The sequence below is a fragment of the Chionomys nivalis genome, chromosome 21 (assembly GCF_950005125.1).
Source record: "Chionomys nivalis chromosome 21, mChiNiv1.1, whole genome shotgun sequence".
In the NCBI taxonomy this organism is placed as follows: Eukaryota; Metazoa; Chordata; class Mammalia; order Rodentia; family Cricetidae; genus Chionomys; species Chionomys nivalis.
The window spans coordinates 40,116,595-40,142,183 of NC_080106.1; the positions used below are offsets into that span (position 1 = coordinate 40,116,595).

The 25,589-nt window shown below is 39.4% G+C and overlaps 2 protein-coding genes across 3 annotated transcripts in view; both read left to right on the forward strand.

The window, feature by feature from the left end:
• Neto2 (neuropilin and tolloid like 2) overlaps nt 1-25,589 on the forward strand; it is a 64,787-nt gene that overhangs the window by 33,678 nt on the left and 5,520 nt on the right. For both annotated transcript variants that reach the window (XM_057753691.1, XM_057753690.1), the window contains exons 7-8: nt 10,531-10,759; nt 25,214-25,327. In XM_057753691.1, the coding sequence (XP_057609674.1) occupies nt 10,531-10,759; nt 25,214-25,327 (343 nt within the window). The remainder of the gene's footprint in view (nt 1-10,530; nt 10,760-25,213; nt 25,328-25,589) is intronic.
• On the forward strand, nt 15,934-19,997 carry LOC130863914 (protein phosphatase 1 regulatory subunit 14B-like). The gene is made up of 2 exons (XM_057754248.1): nt 15,934-15,978; nt 19,148-19,997. The coding sequence occupies exons 1-2, from the start codon at nt 15,934-15,936 to the stop codon at nt 19,733-19,735; spliced, it is 633 nt and encodes a 210-aa protein (XP_057610231.1). The 3' UTR covers nt 19,736-19,997.

A 25,589-nucleotide genomic window follows, 5' to 3' on the forward strand; every position in this document is an offset into this window, starting at 1 on the left:
AAGGGATATTTACTCATTTATTGTTTACTCATTTATTTATTATATATGTGAAGGAGACACATGCGTGCTTGGCATACCTGTGGAGGACGGAAGACAACATGCTAGAGTCAGTTCTCTTATTTCTCCTCTTGGGACCCAGGAATCAAACTCAGCCTTCACAGTGGTGTCTTTACCCACTGAGTTATCTTGCTGACTTGATGCTATTTAGATTGACCCTAGTAAAATAGAAGCCCAAGGAGATGGATGTCTTGAAAGTAAGAAAAATAATAGCTGGTGGCTACATTTCTATGTCTGGATGAAGAATGAAAGCAAAGCTAAGGGATTTCTGGCTAAAAATGATAAGTGAACTAGGTGCAACATTCAAAATCCAAGTAAGTCCTGTTTATAGGACAACTGTGTAAGTTTGAAGATAAGAAGTTAAGAGATGTGTTTAGGAGTTGCCTCCATGAGCAAAGTGCTTTCTGTGTGAGCTTTAGGAAACTGAGTTTGGTTCCTGGCACCCATGTAGGGCAAGGTTGGGCATGTCTATAACCCAAGCACTGGGATGGAAGGGGCAGGAACAGGCAGATCCCAGTAGACAATTACTCTAGCTGGAATGGGGAGTCCCAGATTTAGTGAGAGATCCTGCCTCAAAGAATAAGATGGAGAGAGGAAAATACCCTCTAAACATCCACACACAAGTGAGCGCACCTGCACGCACATGAATGTATGAGTCACACAATAAATAAATAGTAAGACATGCTTATAAAATACCAAAAGAAAGTAGATATTACCTATTAAAATAGGAATCTAGAGTTACTAATTCACAAGAAAAACGTAATTTAAAATCTTACAGAATATGGCTTCAAAGTATACAAAGCACAAACTAAATTTTCACTTCAATAATTAATAGACCAAAGGTTAAAAAAATTAAGGCTCTTAAGGTTTAAACAACATGTGGTATCTTGATAACAGCATCTGGACAGTATATGTTCTTTCTAAGCTTAGACTTATCAAAATTGATACATGTATTAGACCAGCAGTTTTCAACCTGTAGGTCTCAACCCCTTTGGGGGTCAAATGACCCTTTCACTAGGGTTACCCAAGACCATCAGAAAACAGAGATATCCTGCATATCAGGATTGCAATTCATAACAGTAACAAAATTACAGTTATGAAGTAACAACAAAAATAATTTTGTGGTTGGGAGTCACCACAATATGAGGAACTGTATTAAAGGGTTGCAGCATTAGAAAGTTTAAACTAACTGTGTTAAACTAATGTATATACAAGGTCAAATGTTTGGAAATGGAACATATGCTACTTAGTAATTTATATAGCACAAAAGAAATCAGGATGGAAGTTTAAATACATATAAAACTTAGTAATTAAAATACTTATATTAAAAATTGTGGGATACATTTAAAACAGTGCTTTAAGACTATTAAAGTCTTTATAACCATACATGCGTCTCTTGGGGGGAAAGCTTGACTTTAATGAGCTAATGTTCATCCTAAAAAGAAAAATGATAAATTTCAAGAAGGTAAAAGATAATTTTAAGAACAGATATAAGTAAAAGCCTAATGTCCTTGTTAGTCGTAATTGTCAGCTACCCTAGAGTCATTGAGAGGAGACGCATCAGTTGAGGATTGCTGGCAGACTAGTCTATCGGCAGTCTGTACACTCTGCTCTGCTACAGTTTCCTCAGCTGTGCAGCCACAGTTCTTCCTGGAAAGTTCCTGCGCCCACTGAAGGGTCTTGAAGAGGGTTTCCCTATGACTTCTTTGAAAGGTTCAGTGCTTCACATTCTAAATTAAGGTCTTTGATCAATTTTTATTTGATTTTTGTATAATGTGGATGATATAAATTTAATTCTATTCTTTGGCAAGTAGAGGTCCAGTTTTACCAGCACCATTTATTGAATAGAATCTTTTTTCCCCCAGTGAAAGTTTCTGACTCCTTTGTCAGTTAGGTGTGGGCATAGTTTTGTTGGTTTAGTCCTGGGTTCTGATTGACCTCTCTGTAGTAGTACAAGGCCTTCTTTATCACTATAGCCCTACAATATTGTTTGAAGCCAGGAATTGAATTGCACAGGAAGAGGCACCAAGTGTCAACAGGGGATCTACATTAAAAAAAAAAAAAGCAAAAAAAAAGCAAAAAAAAAAAAAAAAACACTGCTGAACAGCTAAGCAAAGTGTCGTTAGAGCACATAGCCTACAGAAAGAGAGAGAATCTTTACCTCAGGAGCTAATATGCAAAAAAAGAACTGCAGAAATTAAATACCAAATAAATAAAACTGTCAGTCAGCAAATGGGCTAATAGACAGTTTTCAAAGAAATACAAATGACCAATAATTATTTTCTAAAATGTTCAGCTTCCCTGGTTATTATATAAATGTAGTTTAAAGCTGTTTTTAAGATACCACCTCTCGCTGGGTGGTAGTGATGCATGTCTTTAATCCCAGGCAGAGGCAGGAGGATCTCTGTGAGTTCAAGACCAGCCTAATCTACAAAGTGAGTTCCAGAACAGCTAGCGCTGTTACACAGAGAAACCCTGTCAAAGAAAGAGAGAGGGAGGGAGGGAGGGAGGGAGGGAGGGAGGGAGGGAGGGAGGGAGGGAGGGAGGGAGAGAGAGAGAACCTAACTGGTTATAGATGCCATTGATAAGAAAGAAAAACTCTTTTTATAGTTCATGAGAGTGCAAATTAACACAACCATTATGGAAATCAGTTTGGGGATCCCAGGGGGCGGGGACTAAAAGTAGGGCTGCCATCTGACCCAGCTATTTTACTCCTAGACATAGACCCAAAGAACTCCTTACCTGTCATATTTGCATTCCCCATATTTATTGCTGCTCTCTTCACTATAACAAGGAAGCAGAACTAACCTAGATGCCCAACAACACATGAATAGATAATGAAAATATGGTATATATTTAAAATGGAACAGCCTAAAAGAAAAGTGAAACCACAAAATTTGAAGGAAAATGAATAGACTTATAAAATATAATCTTAATCAGTATCACCCAGTCTCAGTAAAAGTTCTCATGATCCTCATACGCAGATCCTAGCCTATAATGTATACATGTATAAGTAAACAAATTACATGTGCTTATAGGAAAGAAAAATGCTTACAAATGAGTTCCTTTATAGTATAGTTTGGGTACGTCCTTTTAATGCTGTATCAAGGTATAAGGCATTTTCAGTGCAAAATAGGTCCTTAAATGAGCAGTGTCCATATGTGATTCCATGAGGGGCTATTACTGCGAGACCTAAACTTTAAATTATGTTTTTCTCTGAATATTCCTATAAAATGTAGTTCCTTGTAAGTACTGTTTAATTGTGTATTTTATTTTTTAAACAAGAATTTAAGCTATTAAAATTATAGTATAAAGGTTGTTAGGTATATATTTAAAATAATTTTGAAAGCACTGAGAACACTTGGTAATATTAATTTATTGTCCCTGAATCTCAGAGTAACACGCCAGGCATTTGTTCTTTTCAATATGTATCATAAACCTAAACTGTATCATTTTTGACAAATAACATACTTTGAGTTTTTTAATAAAAATATACAAATAGCCAGTAGATTTCAGAAACAGCTAGGCATCACTATTAATCAAAAAAACAAATCAAAATTTGACCAATTAGAATGGCTTTTACCTAAAATTCAGTAGCAAACACTGAGGAAGCTGAGGAAAGGGTAACTCCTGTACCTTGTCTATGGAAATGTCTATTAGCTGTAGCCACTATGGAAAACAGTGTAGGACTTCCTCAGAACACTATAAATAGCACTGCCATGGGATTTAGCTCCTCTGTGACCAGATATATCCAAATGGAAAACAAGTCAGTGTTCAAGGAGATGATTGCACTTTGGTGTTTCAGTGCTATTTACAGAAGCCAAGCTGTGAAATCAACAGCTATACAAATGAACAAAAAAGGTTATATATACACAGTAGAATATTATTCAACTATGAAAATGAAGTACAGACATTCTGAGCCTAGGTGAGATTAAGTCAGATATAGACAGGTGTTACACGTTCTCACTTACAATGTGAAAGCTAAAAACAGCTGGTCTCATTAGAGAGTAGAATAGTGATGAGCCCAGCCTGGAAAGCAGGGAAGAGAAAGGGAAAGAATGACTGACAGGTACAGGGGTCCTGTGGGATAATTAGTTGACAATTCTCTGTGTACTGCAACAAAAATGACAGAGGTTTTTTTATATTTCTAACACAATGGTAAATGTTTAGAGTAATCGCTATATGCTTATTAGCTTTAGTCATTACATAGTATAGTTTGAATTGAACAATTACTATGTGTTTACTAAAGATAAAAATAAACCAGTCAGTGGTGGCACACCCCCTTTAGTTCTAGGACAGCCAAGACTACACAAACCCTGTCTCAGAAAAGAAAGAAAGAAAGAAAGAAAAATAAGCTGGATGTGGTGGTATCACATACCTGTAATTGCAAAGTGCAGGAGAGAGTGGCAAGAAGATGACAAGTTTCAGGCCAGCGTCAGCGAATTTAAGCCACCTGGAATTACATAGTAAAATCCTATCTTTTAAAGAGTCAGTAAAAATATAGGTAAAGGTTTTTTTTTAAATTTTATGTGTATGTGTTTGTCTCCATGTATATAAGTGTACTACGTACATGTCTGGCACCCTCAGAAGTCAGAAGAGGGCATCAGATCCCCTGGAACTGTATTTATAGACAATTGTGAGCCTCCATATGACTGCTGGGAACCAAGCCAAGTCTTCTGGAAGAGCAGCCAGTGCTCTTAACTACTGAGCTCTCTTTCTGTCTCTCTCCAGCCGCCTAAATAAAGATCTTTTTAACTATTGTAAGACAAATCAACCATAAAGTATACCAAATAAACGGCAGATACAAATCTGAGAGAGCCACTGGATTTAGATATTAAATCCAGTAAACTCACAGAATTAAATTATAAAAGGAAATGATTCCTGATATTAAAAGATGATTGGAAATTTGAACACTGGTGTATTTGATATTAACAGTTTGCTTATTTGTTTTGACTGTAGCGTGAGATAGGATTTGTGTGTGTGTGTGTGTGTGTGTGTGCGCGCGCGCGCGCATTTGCATGTGGGGGCCAGAGGTCAGCCTCAGGTATGGTTCCTTGAAAACCATCCACTTTGCCTTTGAAAATAGGCTGTCTCACTGGCCGAGGGATCACCAGTTAGACTGAGCAAATTGGCTTCAGCAACTCTGGAGACCTATGTAATCCACCTCTCCAGTGCCGGTACTGCAAGCCCACCATGCCCAACTTTCCACTTTGGTGGAAAATAAGGCAGATACTTTATTGAGTAAGCCATCTCTCCACATTTTTCCAAAGTGGTGCATATAGAACCACTTACAAATAAAATTAGTATCTGGCATTTGTCTGTAATAGGGCAGAAGTAATGAAAGACAAAAGACAAAACAGAATTAGCCAAGTTAGTTGTTAGTGAAGTTGAGGGGATAGTTTGTGGAAATATTATATATTTTGTCTGCTTTACATGTTTAAAGTTTTCCAGTTGAGAATTTTTAGACGATCACAAGAATATCATGGGAAACTTTATTAATAGGTTGATAAATAGTCTAAATTGTGATGTCTGGATTATAGAATCTCCCTGTTTCCTCTCTGTGCCTCTCTTTCTACCCTGTATCTTTCTCTTCACAATAGCTTAGGAGACTAAAACTGAGGGAATTCTCTCATTCTTGCCAGTGAAACTGGGGAAAGGAGGAACACTGCCAACTCAGCTAGAGAAGACTGGAGAGAAGTAGAGGGGGACAGCACTGACTCTGCTCCTCCACTGCATGTGCAGACAACAGAGCCACAGCATGGCAAGTTACAGAAAAAGCCACATTCTCAGTCTCTGAGTGGATCATTACCTGGATAAGCTTACACAGCACAGCAAAGGCTTAAATACACCCAGCATTGAGACCACCACCACATGAAGTAAGGTTGAGCTTGTGGTGGGAAGCTAACAACATTGATTGCCTGCAAAGGCATTAGGGAAAACAACAAAAATCAGTGATCTACAGGATATTTCAGTCTTACGTCATAATATTCAAAGTGTCTAGGATTAGCAAGTAAGTTAGCTTATGTTATAATCCCAACACTTGGGGTGCTGAGACAGAAGGATGACTGTAAGCTCCAGGCCACCCAGGACCTCATAGCAAGATTCTGTCTTAACACAGAAACGGTCTAGAATAAGTTTAATGCTTACAAACAACCAAGAAAATAGAATTAATTCTGAAATTAGATTCTAACAATTCCCCCACCTTAATGGGATCCAAATAACAAATTGTCAAAACTTAAGATCATCAGTGTAACCAAAATCAGGGAAGAGGTTGAGAGTGGTGGTGATAGGACTCAGCAGAGAAACTGGCATTTAAGAACCAGACTGAAGCAATGTCTGAAGTTTTCAGAACTGCTAAAGATAATGTCGATCAGAATGGAGATAATGGAAAGTCAGCACAATCAAACTTGAATTGGTAGAAATTATCTAACTAAATTATAGATAGATGAGTGAAAACAAGCTGATAGAGCCTCTGGCAACTGTGGGACAATTTCAGGTCTCGCAATTGCATCACCTAATCTATGAAGAGAAAGCTAGTGCAGAATAAACATTAGAAGTGTTTGCTTTTACATTCACAAGTTTGCTGAAAAATATAAAACTTACAGATTAAATTCACTGTGATTTGGGCATGGCAGTGCACACCTTTAATCCATGCAGGTCTCTGAGTTTGAGGTCAGCCAGGTCTACAGAGAGTTCCAGGATAGCCAGGGCTATGCAGAGAAACCCTTTTTCAAGGAAAAAAAAAAAAAACCTTCATTTGCAAGTGGCTGTTAATTGGAAATAACTTCTGAGTCCAGGCTGGGATCTTGTATCCACTTCTTTCAGCACTGGACCCTCATCTAGCACAGACCCGTGCAGGCCCTGTATTTGCTGCCACCGTATCGTGAGTTCAGATGTGTGTCAGTCCTCTTGTGTTTAGAAGGCTTCGCTGCCTTGGTGTCCTCCATTCCCACTGGCTCTTAGAATCTTTCTGCCTTTTCTCTCACTTTTTTTGAGCTCTGAGGAAAGGGTTTTAATGAAGACATCCCATTTAGGGCTGAGTACTCAGAGGTTTCTCGCTCTGCACTTTGTTCTGGTTTTTGTTCGTATCTACTGCAGTAGCTTCTCTGGGCAGCATCTCTGAGGATGGCTGAGTAAGGCACTGGTCTGTGAGTGTATCTGAATGACAGGAGTCATTTTATTATTTCATTCCTTTAGCATAGCAGTAGTAGTTGGATTTCCCCCAGGCTCTCGGGCCTATCTAGTCTTTGACTCTGGGCCACTCTATCAGTATCATGCATGGGTTCTGTCTCAGGGAGTGGGCCTTGTGTGGCTGAGTTGATGTATCACTCCACAGGAAATGACCAGTTTAGGCTCCGTATCCCCTACTTCTAGAAGTCATAGCTAGAATCACTCTCACAGATCCTAGGTTTCTAGCTCATCCCAGAGATACCCCCGATTCCAGTTGTCTCTCCCAATATTCTCTCCTTCCATCTGCCTCACAACCTGATCTAATTTGTAGTTTTAAAAAACTAATTATTACCTTCTGTGAGCAAGAATATGATAGATTATGATTTAGCATATGATCCTTCTCTATGAAGACATTACAATCTAATGGAGGAGAAAATTATAGTGTTAGAACCGTGAACAGTGTGTTTTTATTACATAAATAGTGAATTAATGAAAACTGCTTCTTCTGTATACCTAGAAATGGTTTATTTTATCTGAATACTTCCAGGTAACAGTCCATCACTGAGGAAGTCAGGTTAGAAACTGAAGCAGAAGTCATAGCACCCTACTGCTTACAGGCTTGCTCAGTTTGCTTTCTTATATACCAAGGATAATCTGCCCAGATATGGCACCTCCTACAGTGGGCTGATATATTACAAATTCTAATTGGTATTAATAATAAGAACCCAGAGTTAGATACAGGGTTAATGTTGAAGATCAGAGAAGTATAATGTCCAGCAACTATACTATATAAAAGAGAGCTTTTACCTTTATCAATGCTCAGACCAAAGGGGCGAGCCTGTCCTCAGACTGCACCTCCAGACTGCTGCTGTCTCCACCAAACCTCAGACTGCCATGAGCTCCTGTCTCCTCTCACATTATATTCCTCTCTCCACCCAGCCATTATCACCCCTGTCTACCTCCCCAGTGTTGGGATTAAAGGCATGGAGTCACAGGGATCACCTTTGTGTGAGCTTGTTTCTCTTTTAGACAGATTCAATCTCATGTAGCCCAGTGTAGCCTTGAACTAACAGAGATTCCCTCTGCCCTGGTCTCTAGTGGCTTAGCTCTGCCCTCTGATCTTCAGGCAAGTTTATTTGTTAAAATGCAAACAAAATATCACTACAAGCTGAGTCTTCCTACATCAATCATTAAATAAGAAAAGCCTGTACAGACTTTCCTACAGGCAATCTGATGGAAGCATTTACTTGATTGATGTTTCTGTTTCCTAGATGTCTAGGTTTGTGTCAGGTTGACAAAAGCCAACCAAGACACAGACAAATAGTAAACATAATTTTAAAATTTTAAAATATACTTTATTTTAATATTAATTTTTTTTTTTTTTTTTTTTTTTTTTTGGTTTTTTGAGACAGGGTTTCTCTGTAGCTTTGGTGCCTGTCCTGGAACTAGCTCTTGTAGACCAGGCTGGCCTCGAACTCACAGAGATCCGCCTGCCTCTGCCTCCCGGGTGCTGGGATTAAAGGCGTGCGCCACCACCGCCCGGCTTTAATATTAATGTTAATTATTTTTTTAATATTTTTACTTTTGATTTCTCACTGGGCTATTGTGTAGCCCAGGGTGACCCTTGAACTTGGCATGTGAGGCAAGCATGAGTTCCTGGTACTCCTGCCTCCACTTCCCGAGTACTAGGATTACAGATGGGCACCACTTTGCCAAGCTTGTTTTGGATTTTGCTATAGGTAGTTTTGTTTGATTGTTTTGGGGGTTTTTTTGGGGCAGAGTCTCATGTAGTTCAGGCTAGTCAGGAATTTGCTATATAGGATGCCGTTTTGCCATGATTTTGTTGGGTTAAGCCTTTTAAGGGTAGAAAGACTACCACTGCCTCATGAGTGACATCTGGGAGGTTGAGTCACTACAGGTCAGAGGAAATACTGCTTTTCACACAAGGAAATTTTAATTATAGTACCATCAAGGCAAGTAGAGACAAAAAGTTAGAATATATGTATGTGTGTGTAAATGTAAGGCTTCCCTTAAAGTTGAGAAACACACACTTTAAACACAGATCAGCCTGAGTTCAGATTCTTACCCTTGGGAGCTGGAGAGGTAGCTCAGCAGGTAAGATCACTTGCTGCTCTCCCAGAGGAGCCGGCTCTGTTCCCAGCACCTGTATTAGAGGTTCACAGCCACTGTGAGTTCGGCGCCAGAGGTTATGGTAACCTCCTATGGCTTCTGTGGGTACCCACAAAGACATGACAGATACAAAAACCTACAAATACACATAAATCAAAATAAATCTATTTTTAAACTCTCTGCTCCATATGACCCTGAGCAGGTTGAATCTCTCTTGCTATAAGTAACACTGCTTTATAAGGTTCTGTTAGAGTTTAATGCATAGTCTCTGTAGCACAGAATGTAAAAATTGACTTATATATTGCAAGTTGGTTTACTTTTGTCTGAAGATTTACATTAAAAAATTTTATAAAATGAATGAAGCAAACACTAATAGTAGTTATGATACAGAGCCTATGTTTTGTCTGAAAAAGTAGAAAGTGTTACTTACAGAGTAGAATTTTTAAAATGTTTAAGTCTGTAGCAGTGGAACTGTGAGTAAATGATAGGGTGCTGTGGGGGGAAGGATTGGAATAAAGACTGTGTTACTACAGAAGTGGGGTGCATTATCTTGTGCATCTTATAGTTAAACTCAGGTTCTGAGAGCTACAGAAAGGGCTGGGGATGCAGTTCAGCTGTCAAGGCACTTGTCGTCTATGGATGCAGCTCTGGGTTTTGACTCCCAGCACTGCATAAGAGCAGGCGGGGTGGGTGGTGTATGCCTGTAATCTCAGCCCTGGGATGGAGGAAAGAGGAGGATTGGAAATCCAAGGTCACCCTTGGCTAGATATTGAGTTCAAGGTCAGCCTAGGCTATATGAGATGTTGCCTTGAACATAGATAAGTAATAGAATGCACAGAAAAACTGAAAGTACCACTAACTGTTAGAATAGAAAAACTTTGAGCAATTCTTTTATTTCCTTTATATATTAATACCATGAAATTATCAATATAATGAGATTAGATTATGTAAGAATACTCTTTGTTTAAAAAAAAAAAGCCTAAACTTTAGATTTCTTAATGTTTGGATCCATTAGTAAGACTGTTATTCTTAGGCCTTTAACTACTGAGGTATCATCCTTCTGTCATTGTGTTTTTCAGTCAATCATTACAATTCAGTCTACTATGTTGACCGAATCGTAAAATAGAAAAATTTTAAGTATTTTTTAAAAACTCTTGTGTTTTGATATTACAGATTTATTTGAGGTTCTTAGATTACCAAATGGAACACTCAAATGAATGCAAGAGAAATTTTGTGGCGGTCTATGATGGAAGCAGTGCTATTGAAAATCTGAAGGCCAAGTTTTGTAGCACTGTGGCTAATGATGTAATGCTGAAAACAGGAGTGGGAGTGATACGGATGTGGGCAGATGAAGGCAGTCGGCTTAGCAGGTTTAGGATGCTCTTCACTTCCTTTGTGGAACGTAAGTAACTAATTTGAATCTATTGCATAATTTTCACTCATTCACGATATGCTTACTGAATACCTACTTTTTTGACAGAAAAGTACTTTTATAATGTCATTTTGTAAATTGTCACATCACACTTTTTAACTCAACAGGAGCATTTTCCTCACTAACTTACAGCAAACCCTTTGCCAAGTCAGCGAGTTAATACAGGAATAAAGGTCGTCAGGGCAGAATTTGGGAGTCAGATTATGGCACATGATGCAAAGACAAATGATTTTATACACCATAAAACACTAACTTTAAATACATAGTGAAACATGCTTGTTTTAAAAGCATGAACATTAATTATATTACAAACCAATGAATTATCCAAAGGAATTGTTTTTTCTCTTTTAGATATTTTTATTTTACATGCATGGGGATAGATACAGATCTGTTTGCATTCTTCTGCATGTTGACATCCAGTTATGCCAGCACTGTTTGTTGAAGCTGCTTTCTTTTTTCATTGTATAACTTTAGGTTCTTTGTCAAAAATCAGGTGTTCATAGGTGTGTGATTAATATCAGGGTCTTCAATTCAATTCCATTGGTCCATCTGTCTGTTTTGTGCCAGTACCAAGCTGTTTTCATTACTATAGCTCTATAGCAGAACTTGAAGTCAGGGATGGTGATGCCTCCGGAAGTTCCTTTATTGTACAGGAATTTTTGGCTATCCTGGCTTGGTTTTTTGTTTTTCCATATGAAGTTAAGTATTGTTCTTTCAAGATCTGTGAAGAATTGTGTTATGGTTTTGATGGGGATTACAATGAATCTGTAGATTGCTTTTGATAAGATTGCCATTCTTACTATGTTGATCCTACCTACCCAAGAGCATGGGAGGTCTTTCCATTTTCTGGTATCTTCTTTGATTTCTTTCTTTAAAGACGTAAAGGTCTTGTCATACAGGTCTTTCACTTTTTTAATTAGAGTTACCTCAAGATATTTTATATTGTAGCTATTGTAAAGGATGATGTTCTCTGATTTCTCTCTCAGCCTGTTTATCATATGTATATAGGAGAACTACTGATTTTCTTTTAGTTAATCTTGTGTCCTGCCGTATTACTGAAAGTGTTTATCAGCTATAGGAGTTCCCTTGTAGAATTTTTTGGGTCACTTATGTAAACTATCATATATCTGCTAATAGTGGGTTTGATTTCTTCCTTTCCAATTTGTATTCCCTTGATTTCTTTTTGTTGTCTTATTGCTCTAGCTGGAACTTTGAATACTATATTGACTAGATATGGAGAAAGTGGACAACCTTTTCTTATTCTTGATTTTAGTGTAATCTCTTTGAGTTTTTCTCCATTTAGTTTGGTGTCAGCTGTTGGCTTGCAGTATGTTGCCTTTATTATGTTTAGGTATTATTGGATTTTGTCAAAGGCTTTTTCTACATCTAATGAGATGGTCGTATTTTTTTATTTCAGTTTATTTATATGGTGGATTACATTGACAGATTTTCATATGTTGAACCATTCCTGCATCTCTGGAATTAAGCCTCCTTGGACATGGTGTATAATTTTTCTAATATGGTCTTTATTTCTATTTGCCAGTAATTTGAGTATTTTTACATCAATGTTCATGAGTGAGATTGGTCTGTAATTCTCTTTGTTGAGTCTTTCTGTGGTTTGGGCATCAGGGTAATTGTAGGCTCATAAAAAGAGATTCTTTCTTCCATCTCTTATATTCTGTAGTTCCTGAAAATTTACCCAGATTTTCCATTTCCGTAATTCTCTCGGTTTGTATTTTCTTTATTGCCTCCATTTCAGTTTTCAAGTCTTGAACCGTTTCCTTTACTTGTTTGAATGTTTTTTTTTTTCTTGGCTTTCTTTGCTTTCTTTAAGGAATTTGTTGATTTCTTCCAATTTTTGTTTGTCTTTTCTTCTACTTTAAAGGAATTTTTTCATTTCTTCTTTAAGGGCCTCTAGCATGTTCTTAAAGTTATTTTTAAGGTCCTTTTCTTCTGCTTCATCTGTTGGGCTGTTCAGGTCTTGTGGTGTAGGACCACCAGTTTCTGGTGGTGTCATACTGCTCCTTATGTTGTATGTGTTCTTGCACTGCTGGGTGCCCATCTCTTCCTCCAGTGGGTGCAAGCGCTTCAGGGGTCCCTCTTCCTCCAATTGGTGCAAGTGGGACCTGTAGCTTAGGTGGTCTCTCTTCCTCCAGGTACAGACTGTTCTTGCCTCTGGTGGTCACTGATGCTGACCTGGGGCTCCTGCAATTGTAGACCAACACATTTTCCACAATGGCTATACTATTCTGTCCCACCAGGAATGAGCTCCAGTTTCGCCACAACCTTACAACACTTGAGCAGCTTTTCAATTATTTTTTTACTTATAACCCTCACTGTATGAAAAACGGAATCTCATTGGAGGTGTGAGTCATAAACATCTTTTCAGGGTTACTTAGTTTAGGCTTTCTCAGGCCTTTTACTCATTTTTAAATGGGGTTGCTACTAAGTTGTAGAAATTATATGTTTGGTATCATTCCCTTATCAGATAAATGCTTTTACATTCTGGGTGTTATCTCAGTATTTGACAGAGTTTTAAGGTTTGCTGCTGTTTTGAGACAAGATCTCACGATTCAGCCCTAGTTTGCCTGAAATTCACTATGTAGACCAGGCTGACCACTAACTCCCTTTCTTCTGCTGTCTCCCAAATGATAGGATTAAAGGCATGCATCACCACACTCAACAATATAAATGGTTTTTAATTTAAATAAACGTCAACTTATTTTTTTTTCTTTTGCTACCTGTGCTCTTACTGTGATAAACAAGAAAATCACTAATAAACCCATGTCATGAAGTTTTTCTTCATCTATTTCTGCTAAGAGTTGTATGACATTAGTTCTTATTTTGGGTCTTTGATACATTGGAATATATTTGTTGTATTTGTACAAGGCGAAGACCCAGTTCATTCATGTTGAAGTACATAACCAGTTTTACCAGAGCCTTTTGCTGAAAAGATGGTGCTAGCACTCTTACCAAAACCCAGTTGACTTCCTATGAGAACTCTTGCTTCTGGCCCCTGTTCTGGTCTGCTCTTGGCTGCTTACAGCTGTTTTGATTTGGAGTGTTGTAGAAGGTCATAAAATCGAGACGTACAGGTCTTCCAATATTTTCTTTTTCAAGACAGCTTGAACTGTTCTAACTCCCTTCAGAGTTGATGAAGTTTACTATGGATTTTCTTTTCTTTTTTTTAATTTTAGCAAAATATACTACTGGGATTTTGATAGGAATCACTTTAAATTTATGAATCAGTTCAAGTAATACTGCCATCTAAACTACATTTTCAAATCAGTGAACATAGAATGTCTTCCCATAAATACAGACTTTTGTCATCTTTCATTTTTTTAATAAAATTTTATAGTTTTCAGTTTCTAAGTTTTTCGTTAACTTTGTGAAACTTCCTTGCAGTTTATTTTAGTGCATATTTTAGTGCATATTTATTATGATAAAAATAGGTTCTCTCCACTATGTTAGTTTCCTGCTGCTATGATAAAGCACTATGATACAACAACCTGTAGAGCAGTGGTTCTCAGCCTTCTTGTGCTGCGCCCCTTTAATATGGTTCCTCATGATGTGGTGACCCCAGCTATAAAATTATTTTTGATACTCCATAACTATAATTTTCCTACTGTGTGAATTGTAATGTAAATATATAATATTCAGGATATCTGATATGTGATTCTCAAGGGGATCACAATCTACAGGCTGAAAATTGCTGCTGTGGAAGAATTTATTTTGACTTATGATTCTAGAACGTCCATAATGGCTTCCCTGATTCCATGGGCATTCCCCCAAAAGCCCTCGCAAAAATGGGGGGGGAGCACAGCCTTACTCTAGCAACTGTCAAAGCTTGATTTCTTCCCCTGGTTCCTTCAGATATGGAAGTATTTTGTTGCTACTGAGAAGCGAGAGGTCAGCCTTACTCAGATCAGTTTTCATTTCCAATGAGAATACCTCACTCTGTGACTTTTCATTAATATCAGTGGCAGGATGATTCTTCTGAGAAAGTGCTTTTGCTGGCCAGGGCCTCCCCTTACTGTGTTTGTGGTAGTTTGAATAGGTATGGCCCTCATAGACTCATATGTTTGAATGCTTGGCCCATAAGGAGTGGCCTGTTAGGAGGTGTGGCCTTGTTGGAAGAAGTGTGGTCACTATGGGGGAAGGATTTCTAGTCTCATATATGCTTAAGTTTACAGTCTCTCCTGCTACCTCTGGATCAAGATGTAGAACTCTCAGCTCCTTCTCCTTCTGAATGCCACCATGCCCCACAATGATAAGGGATTAAAGCTCTGAAACTATAAGGCCCAATTAAATGTTTTCCTTTCCAAGAATTGCTGAAGTCATAGCGTCTCCTTCACTGCCATAGAGACCCTAACACCAGGAACTGGGGAATTGCTGTGATAGGCCAGACCATATTTTTGTTTGTAGTAATATGAACTTTGGTACTGTGATTCAGAGAACAGTTGAATGCTTTAAGTGGGCTTAATGAGTCATACTAGAAGGAACATGGAAGACTGAAGTGCTAAGGGTAGTTTGAACTGTGGGAGCCTGGCTCAAGAGGTTTCAGAGAAGAATGTTAGTATGTGGCCTGGAAACCGGTCTTGTATGATATTTGGTGAAGAATGTGACTGCTTTTTGTCCTTGTCTGAGGCTAAAGTGAAGAGTTTTGGATTAGTCCCGTTGGCAGAAGAAATCTCAAAACAGCCTAGTATTGACTCTGTCATATGGTTAATAGTGTTCACTCTTATGAAGATATATGATGGAAAGGATCAAGCTTAGCAAGAAAAAATACAAAATGTACAGTTTGAAGGGGAAAGGGGGCACCAGGAAGTGGAATGGAGCTAAATCCTGTGTTCAAGGAAATAAACAGATTAAAGGAAATCCTGATGTTACATGGAATAAAAGGGAGTGGAGACCTCAGGCCAAGATCCCACTTAGCTGAGCTTCCAGCTTACGAAAAGGAATTAGAGAACAACTTGGGCCCAGGTGTAGTAGTACACACCTTTAATCTAAGAAGCATGCCAGTCTCTGCATTCAAGGCCAGCTTGGTCTATATAGAGAGCAAGCTTCCAGGAAGCTAAGCTTAGGCAGTAAAGAAAACCATGGAAAATAGAAAGTTGGTGAAGATGTAATTGAATGAGGTGGCCATGATTCAGCCCCAGCTAGCATCAGAACTTGGCAGCTTCAGCCATGTAGTTCTGACTTTAGAGTCAAGGATACAAGAAAGGAGACATGGAATCTCCCTTCATGACTAAGGAAAAAAGAAAGGCTCTGAGGCCAGGTATGTGGTGTGGTGTCCCAGTGTGGAGGCCTAGAGAAGCCATCGTGTGAAGCTGTGAAGGTGAAGTCTGGATTGCCTTGGAAACCCCAAGATATTAGAGATGCCAGAGTCACGGGACACGTGCTGAAGACAGTTGCTAACAGGGAGTGGAGCCCAAGAGAGAGCAGTGTGTTGCCGTGGACAAAGATGAAAGGAGTTGGAGCTCAGACGTGGAGATGCAGAGTTGGAGTTTGCCCAGCTGGTTTTCTGTCTTGCTTTGGTCCAGTGTTTCCTCACTGTGCTCCCTTTCCTCCATTTTGGAATGGTAATGCATACCATTACCATTGGAAGTGTGTGATCTGCTTTTTTATTCTGATTTTATAGGGGATTACAGTTAAGAGATTGTATGAATCTAAGAAAAAACTTTGGACTTTTAAAAATTGTGAGTGACTCTGGGGGCTTTTGAAGTTGGACTAAATGCATTTTGTATCATGTTATAACTAAAAGCCCATGGGGGCCAGGGAGTGGAATATGGTGGTTTGAATAGCATTGGTCTCCGTAGACTCATGTGTTTGAATGCTTGGCCCATAGTGGCACTATTAGGAGGTGTGGCTTTGTTGGCCTTTTGGAGGAAGTATGTCACTGTGAGGGCAGGCTTTGAGGTCTAAAAAATGCTTAAATTACATCCAGTACACAGGCTCTCCTTCTGCTGCCTGCAGATCAAAATGTACACAATGTTCTTTTTCTTTTCTTTTAAGCAAGGTCTCAGTATTCTTGCCTGGCTGTAGCTGAAGGTGACCTCCAACTACTGATCCTACAAGCTTGAGCCACACCCAGTTTATTCAGTGCTAAGGACTGAACCCTGTTGTAATAGGAGCGGCAGGGACTGCGTCTCCGGCACCCGGCCGCCCACATGGCTAGCTTATGCCCCGAAATAATTACACAGAAACTGTATTCTTTTAATCACTGCCTGGCCCATTAGTTCCGGCCTCTTATTGGCTAGCTCTTACATATTGATCTAACCCATTTCTAATATTCTGTGTAGCCCCACGAGCTGGCTTACCAGGAAAGATCTTAACCTGCGTCTGTCTGGAGTGGGAGAATCATGGCGACTCCTTACTCGGCTTCTTTCTCCCAACATTCTGTCTGTTTACTCCACCCACCTAAGGGTTGGCCTATAAATGGGCCAAGGCAGTTTCTTTATTAAATGAAAGTAATTCCTCCATCATTTCCCCTTTTTTTGTTTAAACAAAAAGAAAGGCTTTAACTTTAACATAGTAAAATTACATATAACAAAATGGTTATCAAGCAAGAATTACAGTTACAATATTTATATCTATTTTATCTCTTATCATAACTAAGGAAAACTATAACTATCTATCTATTCTTCAACTCCATCAAAGACTTCAGAAGGATATAATATTACCTAAGCAAACAAGAAATCCAAGAAATCCAAAACTCTAGAAATGACAGAGACATCTCGCTGCCTGGACAGTCACTCAAAGTTCCTCTGTACCGTTGTGGCATCCATCTTCAGCCTACAGGCCCATAGTATCCAGCAGACTCTTCCATGAAGCAGGAAATTCCAAAGACAGTTCAGTCACTTTTTGCTGTGTCCTGCAGAATGTCTCACAGACTCTTTCACGAATCAGGAACCCCGAAAGAACATCTCACCTTTAGGCAAGTTCAGCAGTCCTCTCTCTGCGGGTTCTTTGTTTAACAGTCCAGGCAAGAGCAGTTTCTTGCCCAAATGGCTATCAAACTCCATAAGGATCCTCTTTGATGCCCATCTTCCTCTTGAGGTAGATTGGTGCTGTCAGGAGCAGACGTGTCTCATTGTCATGAAAAGCCCTAAGTTATTAAAACACTTAAATGCCATATTCTGTAGCCTTTGAAAGATATGAAGAATGCCTATCTGAAATATATCTATGCACATCTAGAAAACCTAACTAACATGACTACAAGCTTGACTATTATTTATGATTATCCATTAGCAACCTATATTTCCTAATTATACATTACATTTTTAAATGAACTACACAATCACAATACCTTAATCAAGATCAGAAATACATATACATATAACAAAATTGACCTTAAAATCTATACCAATGCAAATTATTCATATCTATATCATATCCCCCTTTAAATGTAAAAGAACATTTATAAACCATATTTGAGAACATAGGCGCAGTTTTTTCTCCAAACTGCTTCCTGCTGAATGGGGGCACTGTATTCAGATCTTTCATGGTGTAACCTGTGTGTCAGGGTCGTCTCAGTTGGCAGTTGAATGAAGTAATTTTCTGAAGGTGTTTACAGCAACCTTTCAGGAGGGCGTGGTCTATCATACCATATTGGGATAGACGCAATCCACAGAGTGTCATCCTCTGTGAAAACAAAAGAAGACCCTCTCCAAAGCATCATATCCTTAGACCCATATTCTGAAATCATAATACCCTTATATCCATTCTGGTTTAGCTTGGCAGCCCATATAATGAAATGTCTCTCTGCACTTAGCTCCTTCACAGTCAAAAATTTTAAAGAAAACACAATAATACAAAGAATCCAGACTCTCTGTGAATTTTCCATTTTTACGTGGCTTATTTTTCTTTATTTCTTTTAATCTATAACTATCTGTACTCTGTCTCTTTAAAGACTTTACCCCCTTTTTTAAGGGCATTAACTTTATTCTCTCTCTATATATATATTTTTTCTCTCTCAAGCCTACGTACATTCATCCTACACTGTGACCCATAGAGGTCTTTTATGTCTGAATCTGTTTTATTGTGAATCTGTAATTTTTTTTTTTTCCAGGAGCATTTCTTAAAATGTTAAGCAGTTCTTAAAAACTTAAGTTGCACCATTTAGAGGTATTATGGTACTGCCTGTATCCTGCCCAGTCTAAACCTTAACTGCGCTGTTATTATGGTAATTACGGTAGTTCCTGCCTGAGACCAGCAGAGTTCCTCATGGCGGAGCTGAGCCTCTCCTGCATCAGAACCATTTGGTGCCCCTGAGTCACACACAGTTCCAGGCACACAGCAGTCCCCATTGCCATCAAGCAAGACGTAGCACTTTACTCCAAATGATCCATTCAAAAGCTCTGTCTCGGCCCTCGCCGCGGAGCCGCGCGGAGCGGAGCCCGCGAGCTAACCGGAGCCAGCGGCCCGGAGCCAGCCGGCGGGCGTCCGGGAGGCGGCGGCGCAGGGAGGGGCCCGAGCGCGCACGTGGCCCCGGCGGCCGCCACGGCGGACAGCGGCCCCGCGGGGGGCGCGGCATTGGCTGCCCCGGCTCCCGGGCCGGGCAGTGGGAGCACGGGGCCTCGTGTCTACTTCCAGAGCCCCCCCGGGGCGGCCGGCGAAGGCCCGGGGGGCGCGGATGATGATGGCCGGGTGAGACGGCAAGGGAAGGTCACCGTCAAGTACGACCGCAAGGAGCTACGAAAGCGCCTCAACCTGGAGGAGTGGATCTTAGAACAGCTCACGCGTCTCTACGACTGCCAGGAGGAGGAGATCCCAGAGCTGGAGATAGATGTGGATGAACTCTTGGACATGGAAAGCGATGATACCCGGGCTGCTAGAGTGAAGGAGCTGTTAGTTGACTGTTACAAACCCACTGAGGCCTTCATCTCTGGCCTGCTGGACAAGATCCGGGGCATGCAGAAGCTGAGCACACCCCAGAAGAAGTAAGGGTCCTGACCCAGATGACCATGGCTCCCACAGGACAATCGCTGCCCCCAACCTCGTAGCAACACCAGGGGACCCTGCGGCCAGGCCTGGTGCCATGAGCAGGGATCCCTGTGCCCCTGCCTAGGGGCCACTTCCCTTGCCCTCAGTTTTCCATTTTTGGGGTTTTTTTATTGTTATTAAACTGATGGGACTTTTTGTGTTTTTATATTGATTCTGCGGCGCAGGCCCTTTAAAAATAAAGCTGGGATCACATGGCCTTGGAGCAGCTAAAAAAAAAAAAAAAAAAAAAAGCTCTGTCTCCAGCAGGAGCCAGACAGATCGCGATGGCGGCACAGCCTAGAAAGCCGGCATTTTAAAACAGTCAGTTTTTTCCTGCTGCTGAGTCAGGACAATTTCCTTGCCACACGCAACCCACAAACAGCAAAAAGCTGTCTTAAATTCTCTCTCTCTCCTTTTCAAGCCCTCTCAGGTTTTACGTGGAGTTCATTAGCACGTTGGGTGCCACTCTGGTGTAAGGCAGTTTCTTTATTAAATGAAAGTAATTCCTCCATCAGAACCCAAGTCTTTTTTTATTGCTTTTATTACTAAATATATTTTTATCTGCTCCCCTTCCTCCCTCCCCCATGATCCCCACACTCCTAATTTACTCAGGAGATTTTGTCTTTTTCTACTTCCTATGTAGATTAGATCAATGTATGTCTCTCTTAGGGTCCTCTTTATTGTTTAGTGAACCCAAGTCTTAAACAGCTGTACTTATGAAGTGAAAGACCATAAAGCTTAACAGATTTGCAATTATAAATAACTTGGTAAATATGATCAAAGTACATTATGTGCACATATGAAAGTATCACAATGAAACATTATTGTAATTGGTATACACTAATTTAAAGATATGTAACAATTTTATATAAAGTAGTCTGACTATATCAGTGTAGTCTTCTGGTTACTTTAAATAATATAGAGAACAATTGTAAAAGAAAAAACCCTGTATTAATGGGCTGGCAAGATGGCTTAGCAGGGACAGGTGCTTGCTATCAAGCCTGGTAACCTAAATTTGATCCCCAGGATCCACATAGTAGAAGTAGAGAACCAGCTCCTGCAAGTTGTTCTCTGACCTCACACCTGTGCTGTGACATGCACACCCACAAACATGAATTAAAATGTAATTAAAAATTAAGTAACCTGCCGAGCAGTGGTGGACACCTTTAATTCCAGCACTCAGTAGGCAGAGGCAGGTGGATCTCTGTGTGTTCGAGGCCAGCCTGATATACAGAATAAGTTCCAGGACAGTCTCCAAAGCTACAGAGAAACCCTGTCTTGAAAAGAACAAAAAAAAAAATGAGAAATATAGAGCAGAGAACCTATCTTTTACAATACCTTGAAGTTAGAAAGAGCCATCAAAATGTTGCCATATGATGGTCTAAAGTAAATCAGAATACCAAGGAGCCATAATGATATTTATAGCCTCATCAACTTGTCTTTTAAAAGTAACTTATCTCCTCTGGATCTCTAGTTGTGAACTACATAAGATAGGTTGTAGAAATAGAATATGATTTTTATCGTGTATAATACAATTTGTGAAATTGTTTAGGCTATTCTTTATAATTAAAGTGCATTCATCATAGATACGTTTTATTACATCCATGCCACAGCTAAAGTAAATACACTAGCAAATTTACAAAGTAAATGAAATGTGATTGTGCTTTTTCATTGAAAACCTTCATTTTTTTATGTAACTAGTGCCTCTCGTCTTATGATGGCTTTGAAACCACTAAGCACTTTGAAGAATCATAGAATCTTGAGTGTGGGGTAGAGGCTTAATTGGCAAGTATGCTTGTGTGCTTGTCCCATATGAACAAGGCCCTGAGTTCAATCCCCAGCACCCAAAATTAAATGAATGGATGAGTGAATAATCATGAAATGTTGCTTATATAATGTTTTAAGTGACAGTGTTTAGCAGTATAGTACATCACTTATTAGCTATATGCCTCTTTGCTCTTATATTAAAGGCAGAAGGATCCACATTATTGTGACTACTGATTACATTGCTCTGTCCACTCTTAGAACCAAGAACTCTGGAATACATCATATGCTATCCAAGCCTGTTTTTTTTCCTGAGACAGGGTCTCATGGAAACTCATTCCACAGCTTAGACTGACTTCACATTTGCTGCATTCACTGTCTGCTCCAGCTGCTGGGATTACAGTTGTCTCTGGAATGCCCAGAAACTTTTAGGTTTATTTGTTTCGTGAAACAGACTGTGTGGCTCATGATAATTAACTATGGATTAATTACCAACTGCACAGGAATTTTAGTGAATGCTACCTTCTAGGGGAGTCAGCCTTTCGTAGCAAAGAAGTTTTGGATAATTTCCATTTAACTATACTTCCAGGTTTTGTTTTGGGTTTTGCCTGTTTCCCCTGCCCATACTGAGTGAGAGTCAGCAGTGGCAGAGACTACAGCTCTGGCTGGTGGGCACTAAGATGCCAGTTATATAGCTGATACTGTGCAGTAGAAGATAGCCAGGCATTCCAAAATCACCCTAAAACTGTACTCTTTAGAGGAAAAAATATTACAGCCCTAACTATATTTTAATGAAGTTTATTGTTTACATATTAAGAAAAAGACAATGATTAGAAAGAAAAATAATTTATTAATCTAGTACATTTTTAGACCTTTCATCTTGAAAAGAAACTTTTAGGATTTTATTTGACTGTTTGTTGGATCGGATTGGTTTGGTTTGGTTTGGTTTTTGTTTTTTGAGACAGGGTTTTTCTGTGTAACAGTCCTGGCTGGACGCGAACTCAGAGACTTACCTGCTTTCTGAATCCCAAGTGCTGATATTAAAGGCATGTGCCACCAAAGCCCGCTGAAAAGAAAAAAAGCTTTTTAATTTATAAGTATATGTATGTGTCAGTATAATATATCACAATATTCAGTTCTTCTTTGAAAAATAATGTACTTTCTAAAAATAAAAAAATATAGCCTTAGGAGGGATATACATTTTATACAGTTGAAAGCTACAATTTTTAGAAGTTAGAACAGTTGAAGTTGAATTTGGCAGGCTTGCTCTACCTCCATAATCTTGTTTAATGGTGGAAAATATTAAGCCACCCGTCTCCTTGGCCATGTGTGTGTGTGTCTGTCTGTGTGTCTGTGTGTGTATGTGTGTGTGTGTATATGTGTGTGTGTGTCTGTGTGTGTATGTGTGTGTGTGTGTACACTCTGGATCACATGATACTGTTGTTCTCAATTTTTTCCTGCACTGTTTTATCTTAACAGAAGCAAGCACACTGCATCATGACCCGGCATAATAAATGTTCACCTGTACACGAGAAGGTGTCAAAGACAGAGGCATGGAACATTGCAAAAACACACCAGAGGCATTAACACTTAGGAGAGTAAAGGGCATTTCTTATTTATGAGAAAATATTAAAGATTTTCTTGAACTTGGCATAAGACCTCACGCCTTTAATCCCACCGCTTGGAAGATTGAGGCAGGAAGATTGCACGAAGTCATCCTGGGCTGCAGGATGAGACCCTGATTCAGAAAACCAAGAAGAAAAAGATTATCTTGAAAAGCAAAAATCATAGTAACCCTTAAGAAAGTGAGACATTCCTACTTGCAAGAACTACCTACAGGTAGTGCATACATGGCCTGTCTTCTCTATATGTGTGCTATTCTTGGGGGAAAGGCCCTTTTTGTAATTCTAAATGGATTTTATCCTGGCAAAAAATTAATAACACAAAACATGTTTTGGTTTTTTTTTTGGGGGGGGGGGTTTCTGTGAACCAAAACCAAGGCCTCATGCGTGCTAGGCAAATCCTTCTCCACTAAGCCTTATTCATTTCCAGCCCCAGAACTTTTAGTTGTGTGATCCAGTGGCATCAAATACATTCACATTGTTGTGCTTGTACAACCATCACTACTGTCTCCTTTTTGTTGTTGTCTTGTTGGTGTGTGTGTATGTATGTGCATGTATGTACAAAGCATGATGGGTGTGGAGGATAAGCTTGTGTACCCCAGCATGTGTTTGGAGGGCAGAGGGCATCTTTGTGGAACTGGTTCTCCCTTTCCACCTTTATGTGGTTTCCAGGGGGATGGTAGGCAAGTCCCTAGTCTAACATACCAAGCACCTTTGCTACTGAGCCATCTCACCTGCCCCTCCTAAGCATTTTTATCATTCCAAACTGAAACTCTTTCCTTTAAATACTGTTTTGTCCCCCAGTACCTGAGAAGTTTGTCTCTATTTTTGATCTCTGAATTTTCTCAGGTACATCATATAAGTGAGGTCATATGTATTTGTTATATAATAATTATTATCTAATTATGGGAACTGAATAGCTTCCTTACTTTGCTTAGCATTGTGTTATCAGCTCTCAGCCATATGTGCAGCAAGTTTTCTTTGTCTTAATATTCCATTGTCTTGTTTTCTTTTAGCCATGGTGGACATAGGGGTTGCCTCTGCCTGTTGGCTAATGTGACTAATACTGCCCTCCATTAGTATTCAAGTACAAATTTGAGCTCCTACAGAGTATACTGTTGGGTATATAGCTAGCAGCAGCATTTCTAGATCATGAGACAATCTCGTGTTCAAATTTTTAAGCAGGAACCAAATTTCCACATCTTACGGATTTTCCCACCTGCAATACATAGACAGTTCCTAATGTTTCCATGTCCTCTGTATTGGTTGCTTTTCTTGTTGCTCTGACAAAAGCAACTTAAGAAGGTATAGATTTATTTTGGCTCATGGTTTACGGAGACAATCCATCATAGCAAGAAAGATTTGACAGCAGGCACAAGAGGTAGATGGCCATATGATGTCCAAGGTCAGGAAGCCAAACAGCCAATGAACACTAGTGCTGCACTTGCCCTCTCCTTTTCCTTCAGTGAGGGGCAGCATCCTCACAGACATGTCCAGAGCTCTGCCTCCTGGGCTGTTCTTATCTCATCAGCTCGTAATTAACCATCACAATTGATAGCATGGTCTTTTAAAGTTTTGAAGAATTTTTCTCACCTTTGTAGAAATTCGTTGAGAAGTATGGGGCATATACTATACTCATATTGTCATTACACTGAAAATAACCTCTTGGTGCCCAGCATTCAAAAAGTTGTATGAGCCAGAATTATAGAATATTGGAGAATATTGGCCCTGGTCTTACTGGTTGTATATTATATTGTGTTCATGGAAAGGTCTCTAAGCTAAGAAATTACCCTTATAAAGTCAATTCTTTATTTATTTACTTTGAGACAGGGTCTCTGTACATAATCCTGTCTGTCCAGAAACTCACTTTGTGGAGCAGGCTGGCCTTGAACTCAGAGAGATGCAGCTGCTTCTGCCTCCTAAATGCTGGGATTAAAGATGTGTGACTTCACACCAGGCTAAAGTTAAATTCTTAAGTACAAAATAAATGAAGATGAGTTTTTAGTCTTTATGTCACTGTTCTTAGCAACGTTAGTTTTCTTTCTTCCTACAGCTCCCTGTACAAGCAGCACTTTCTTTTGCCATAGCAACATGTGCATCAACAATTCTTTGGTCTGTAATGGTGTTCAAAACTGTGCATACCCTTGGGATGAGAACCACTGTAAAGGTAAGTCTGATGCAAAGGCCAGCATTTCTGTGAGGAGTAGGGGCTCCTTTCATAAGAAACAAACTAAAATGTCTTTTTCTACTGGTATGCTTAACATAGTTGCTATAGCACATAATAACATTCTTTTTTTTTTTTTCACCAAAGAATAGGTTTCTCTTTGTAGCCCTGGCTGTCCTAGAACTCACTCCATAATCAAGCTGGCCTCAAACTCAAAGATCCACCTGTCTCTGCATTCCAAGTGCTGAGATTAAAGGTGTATGCC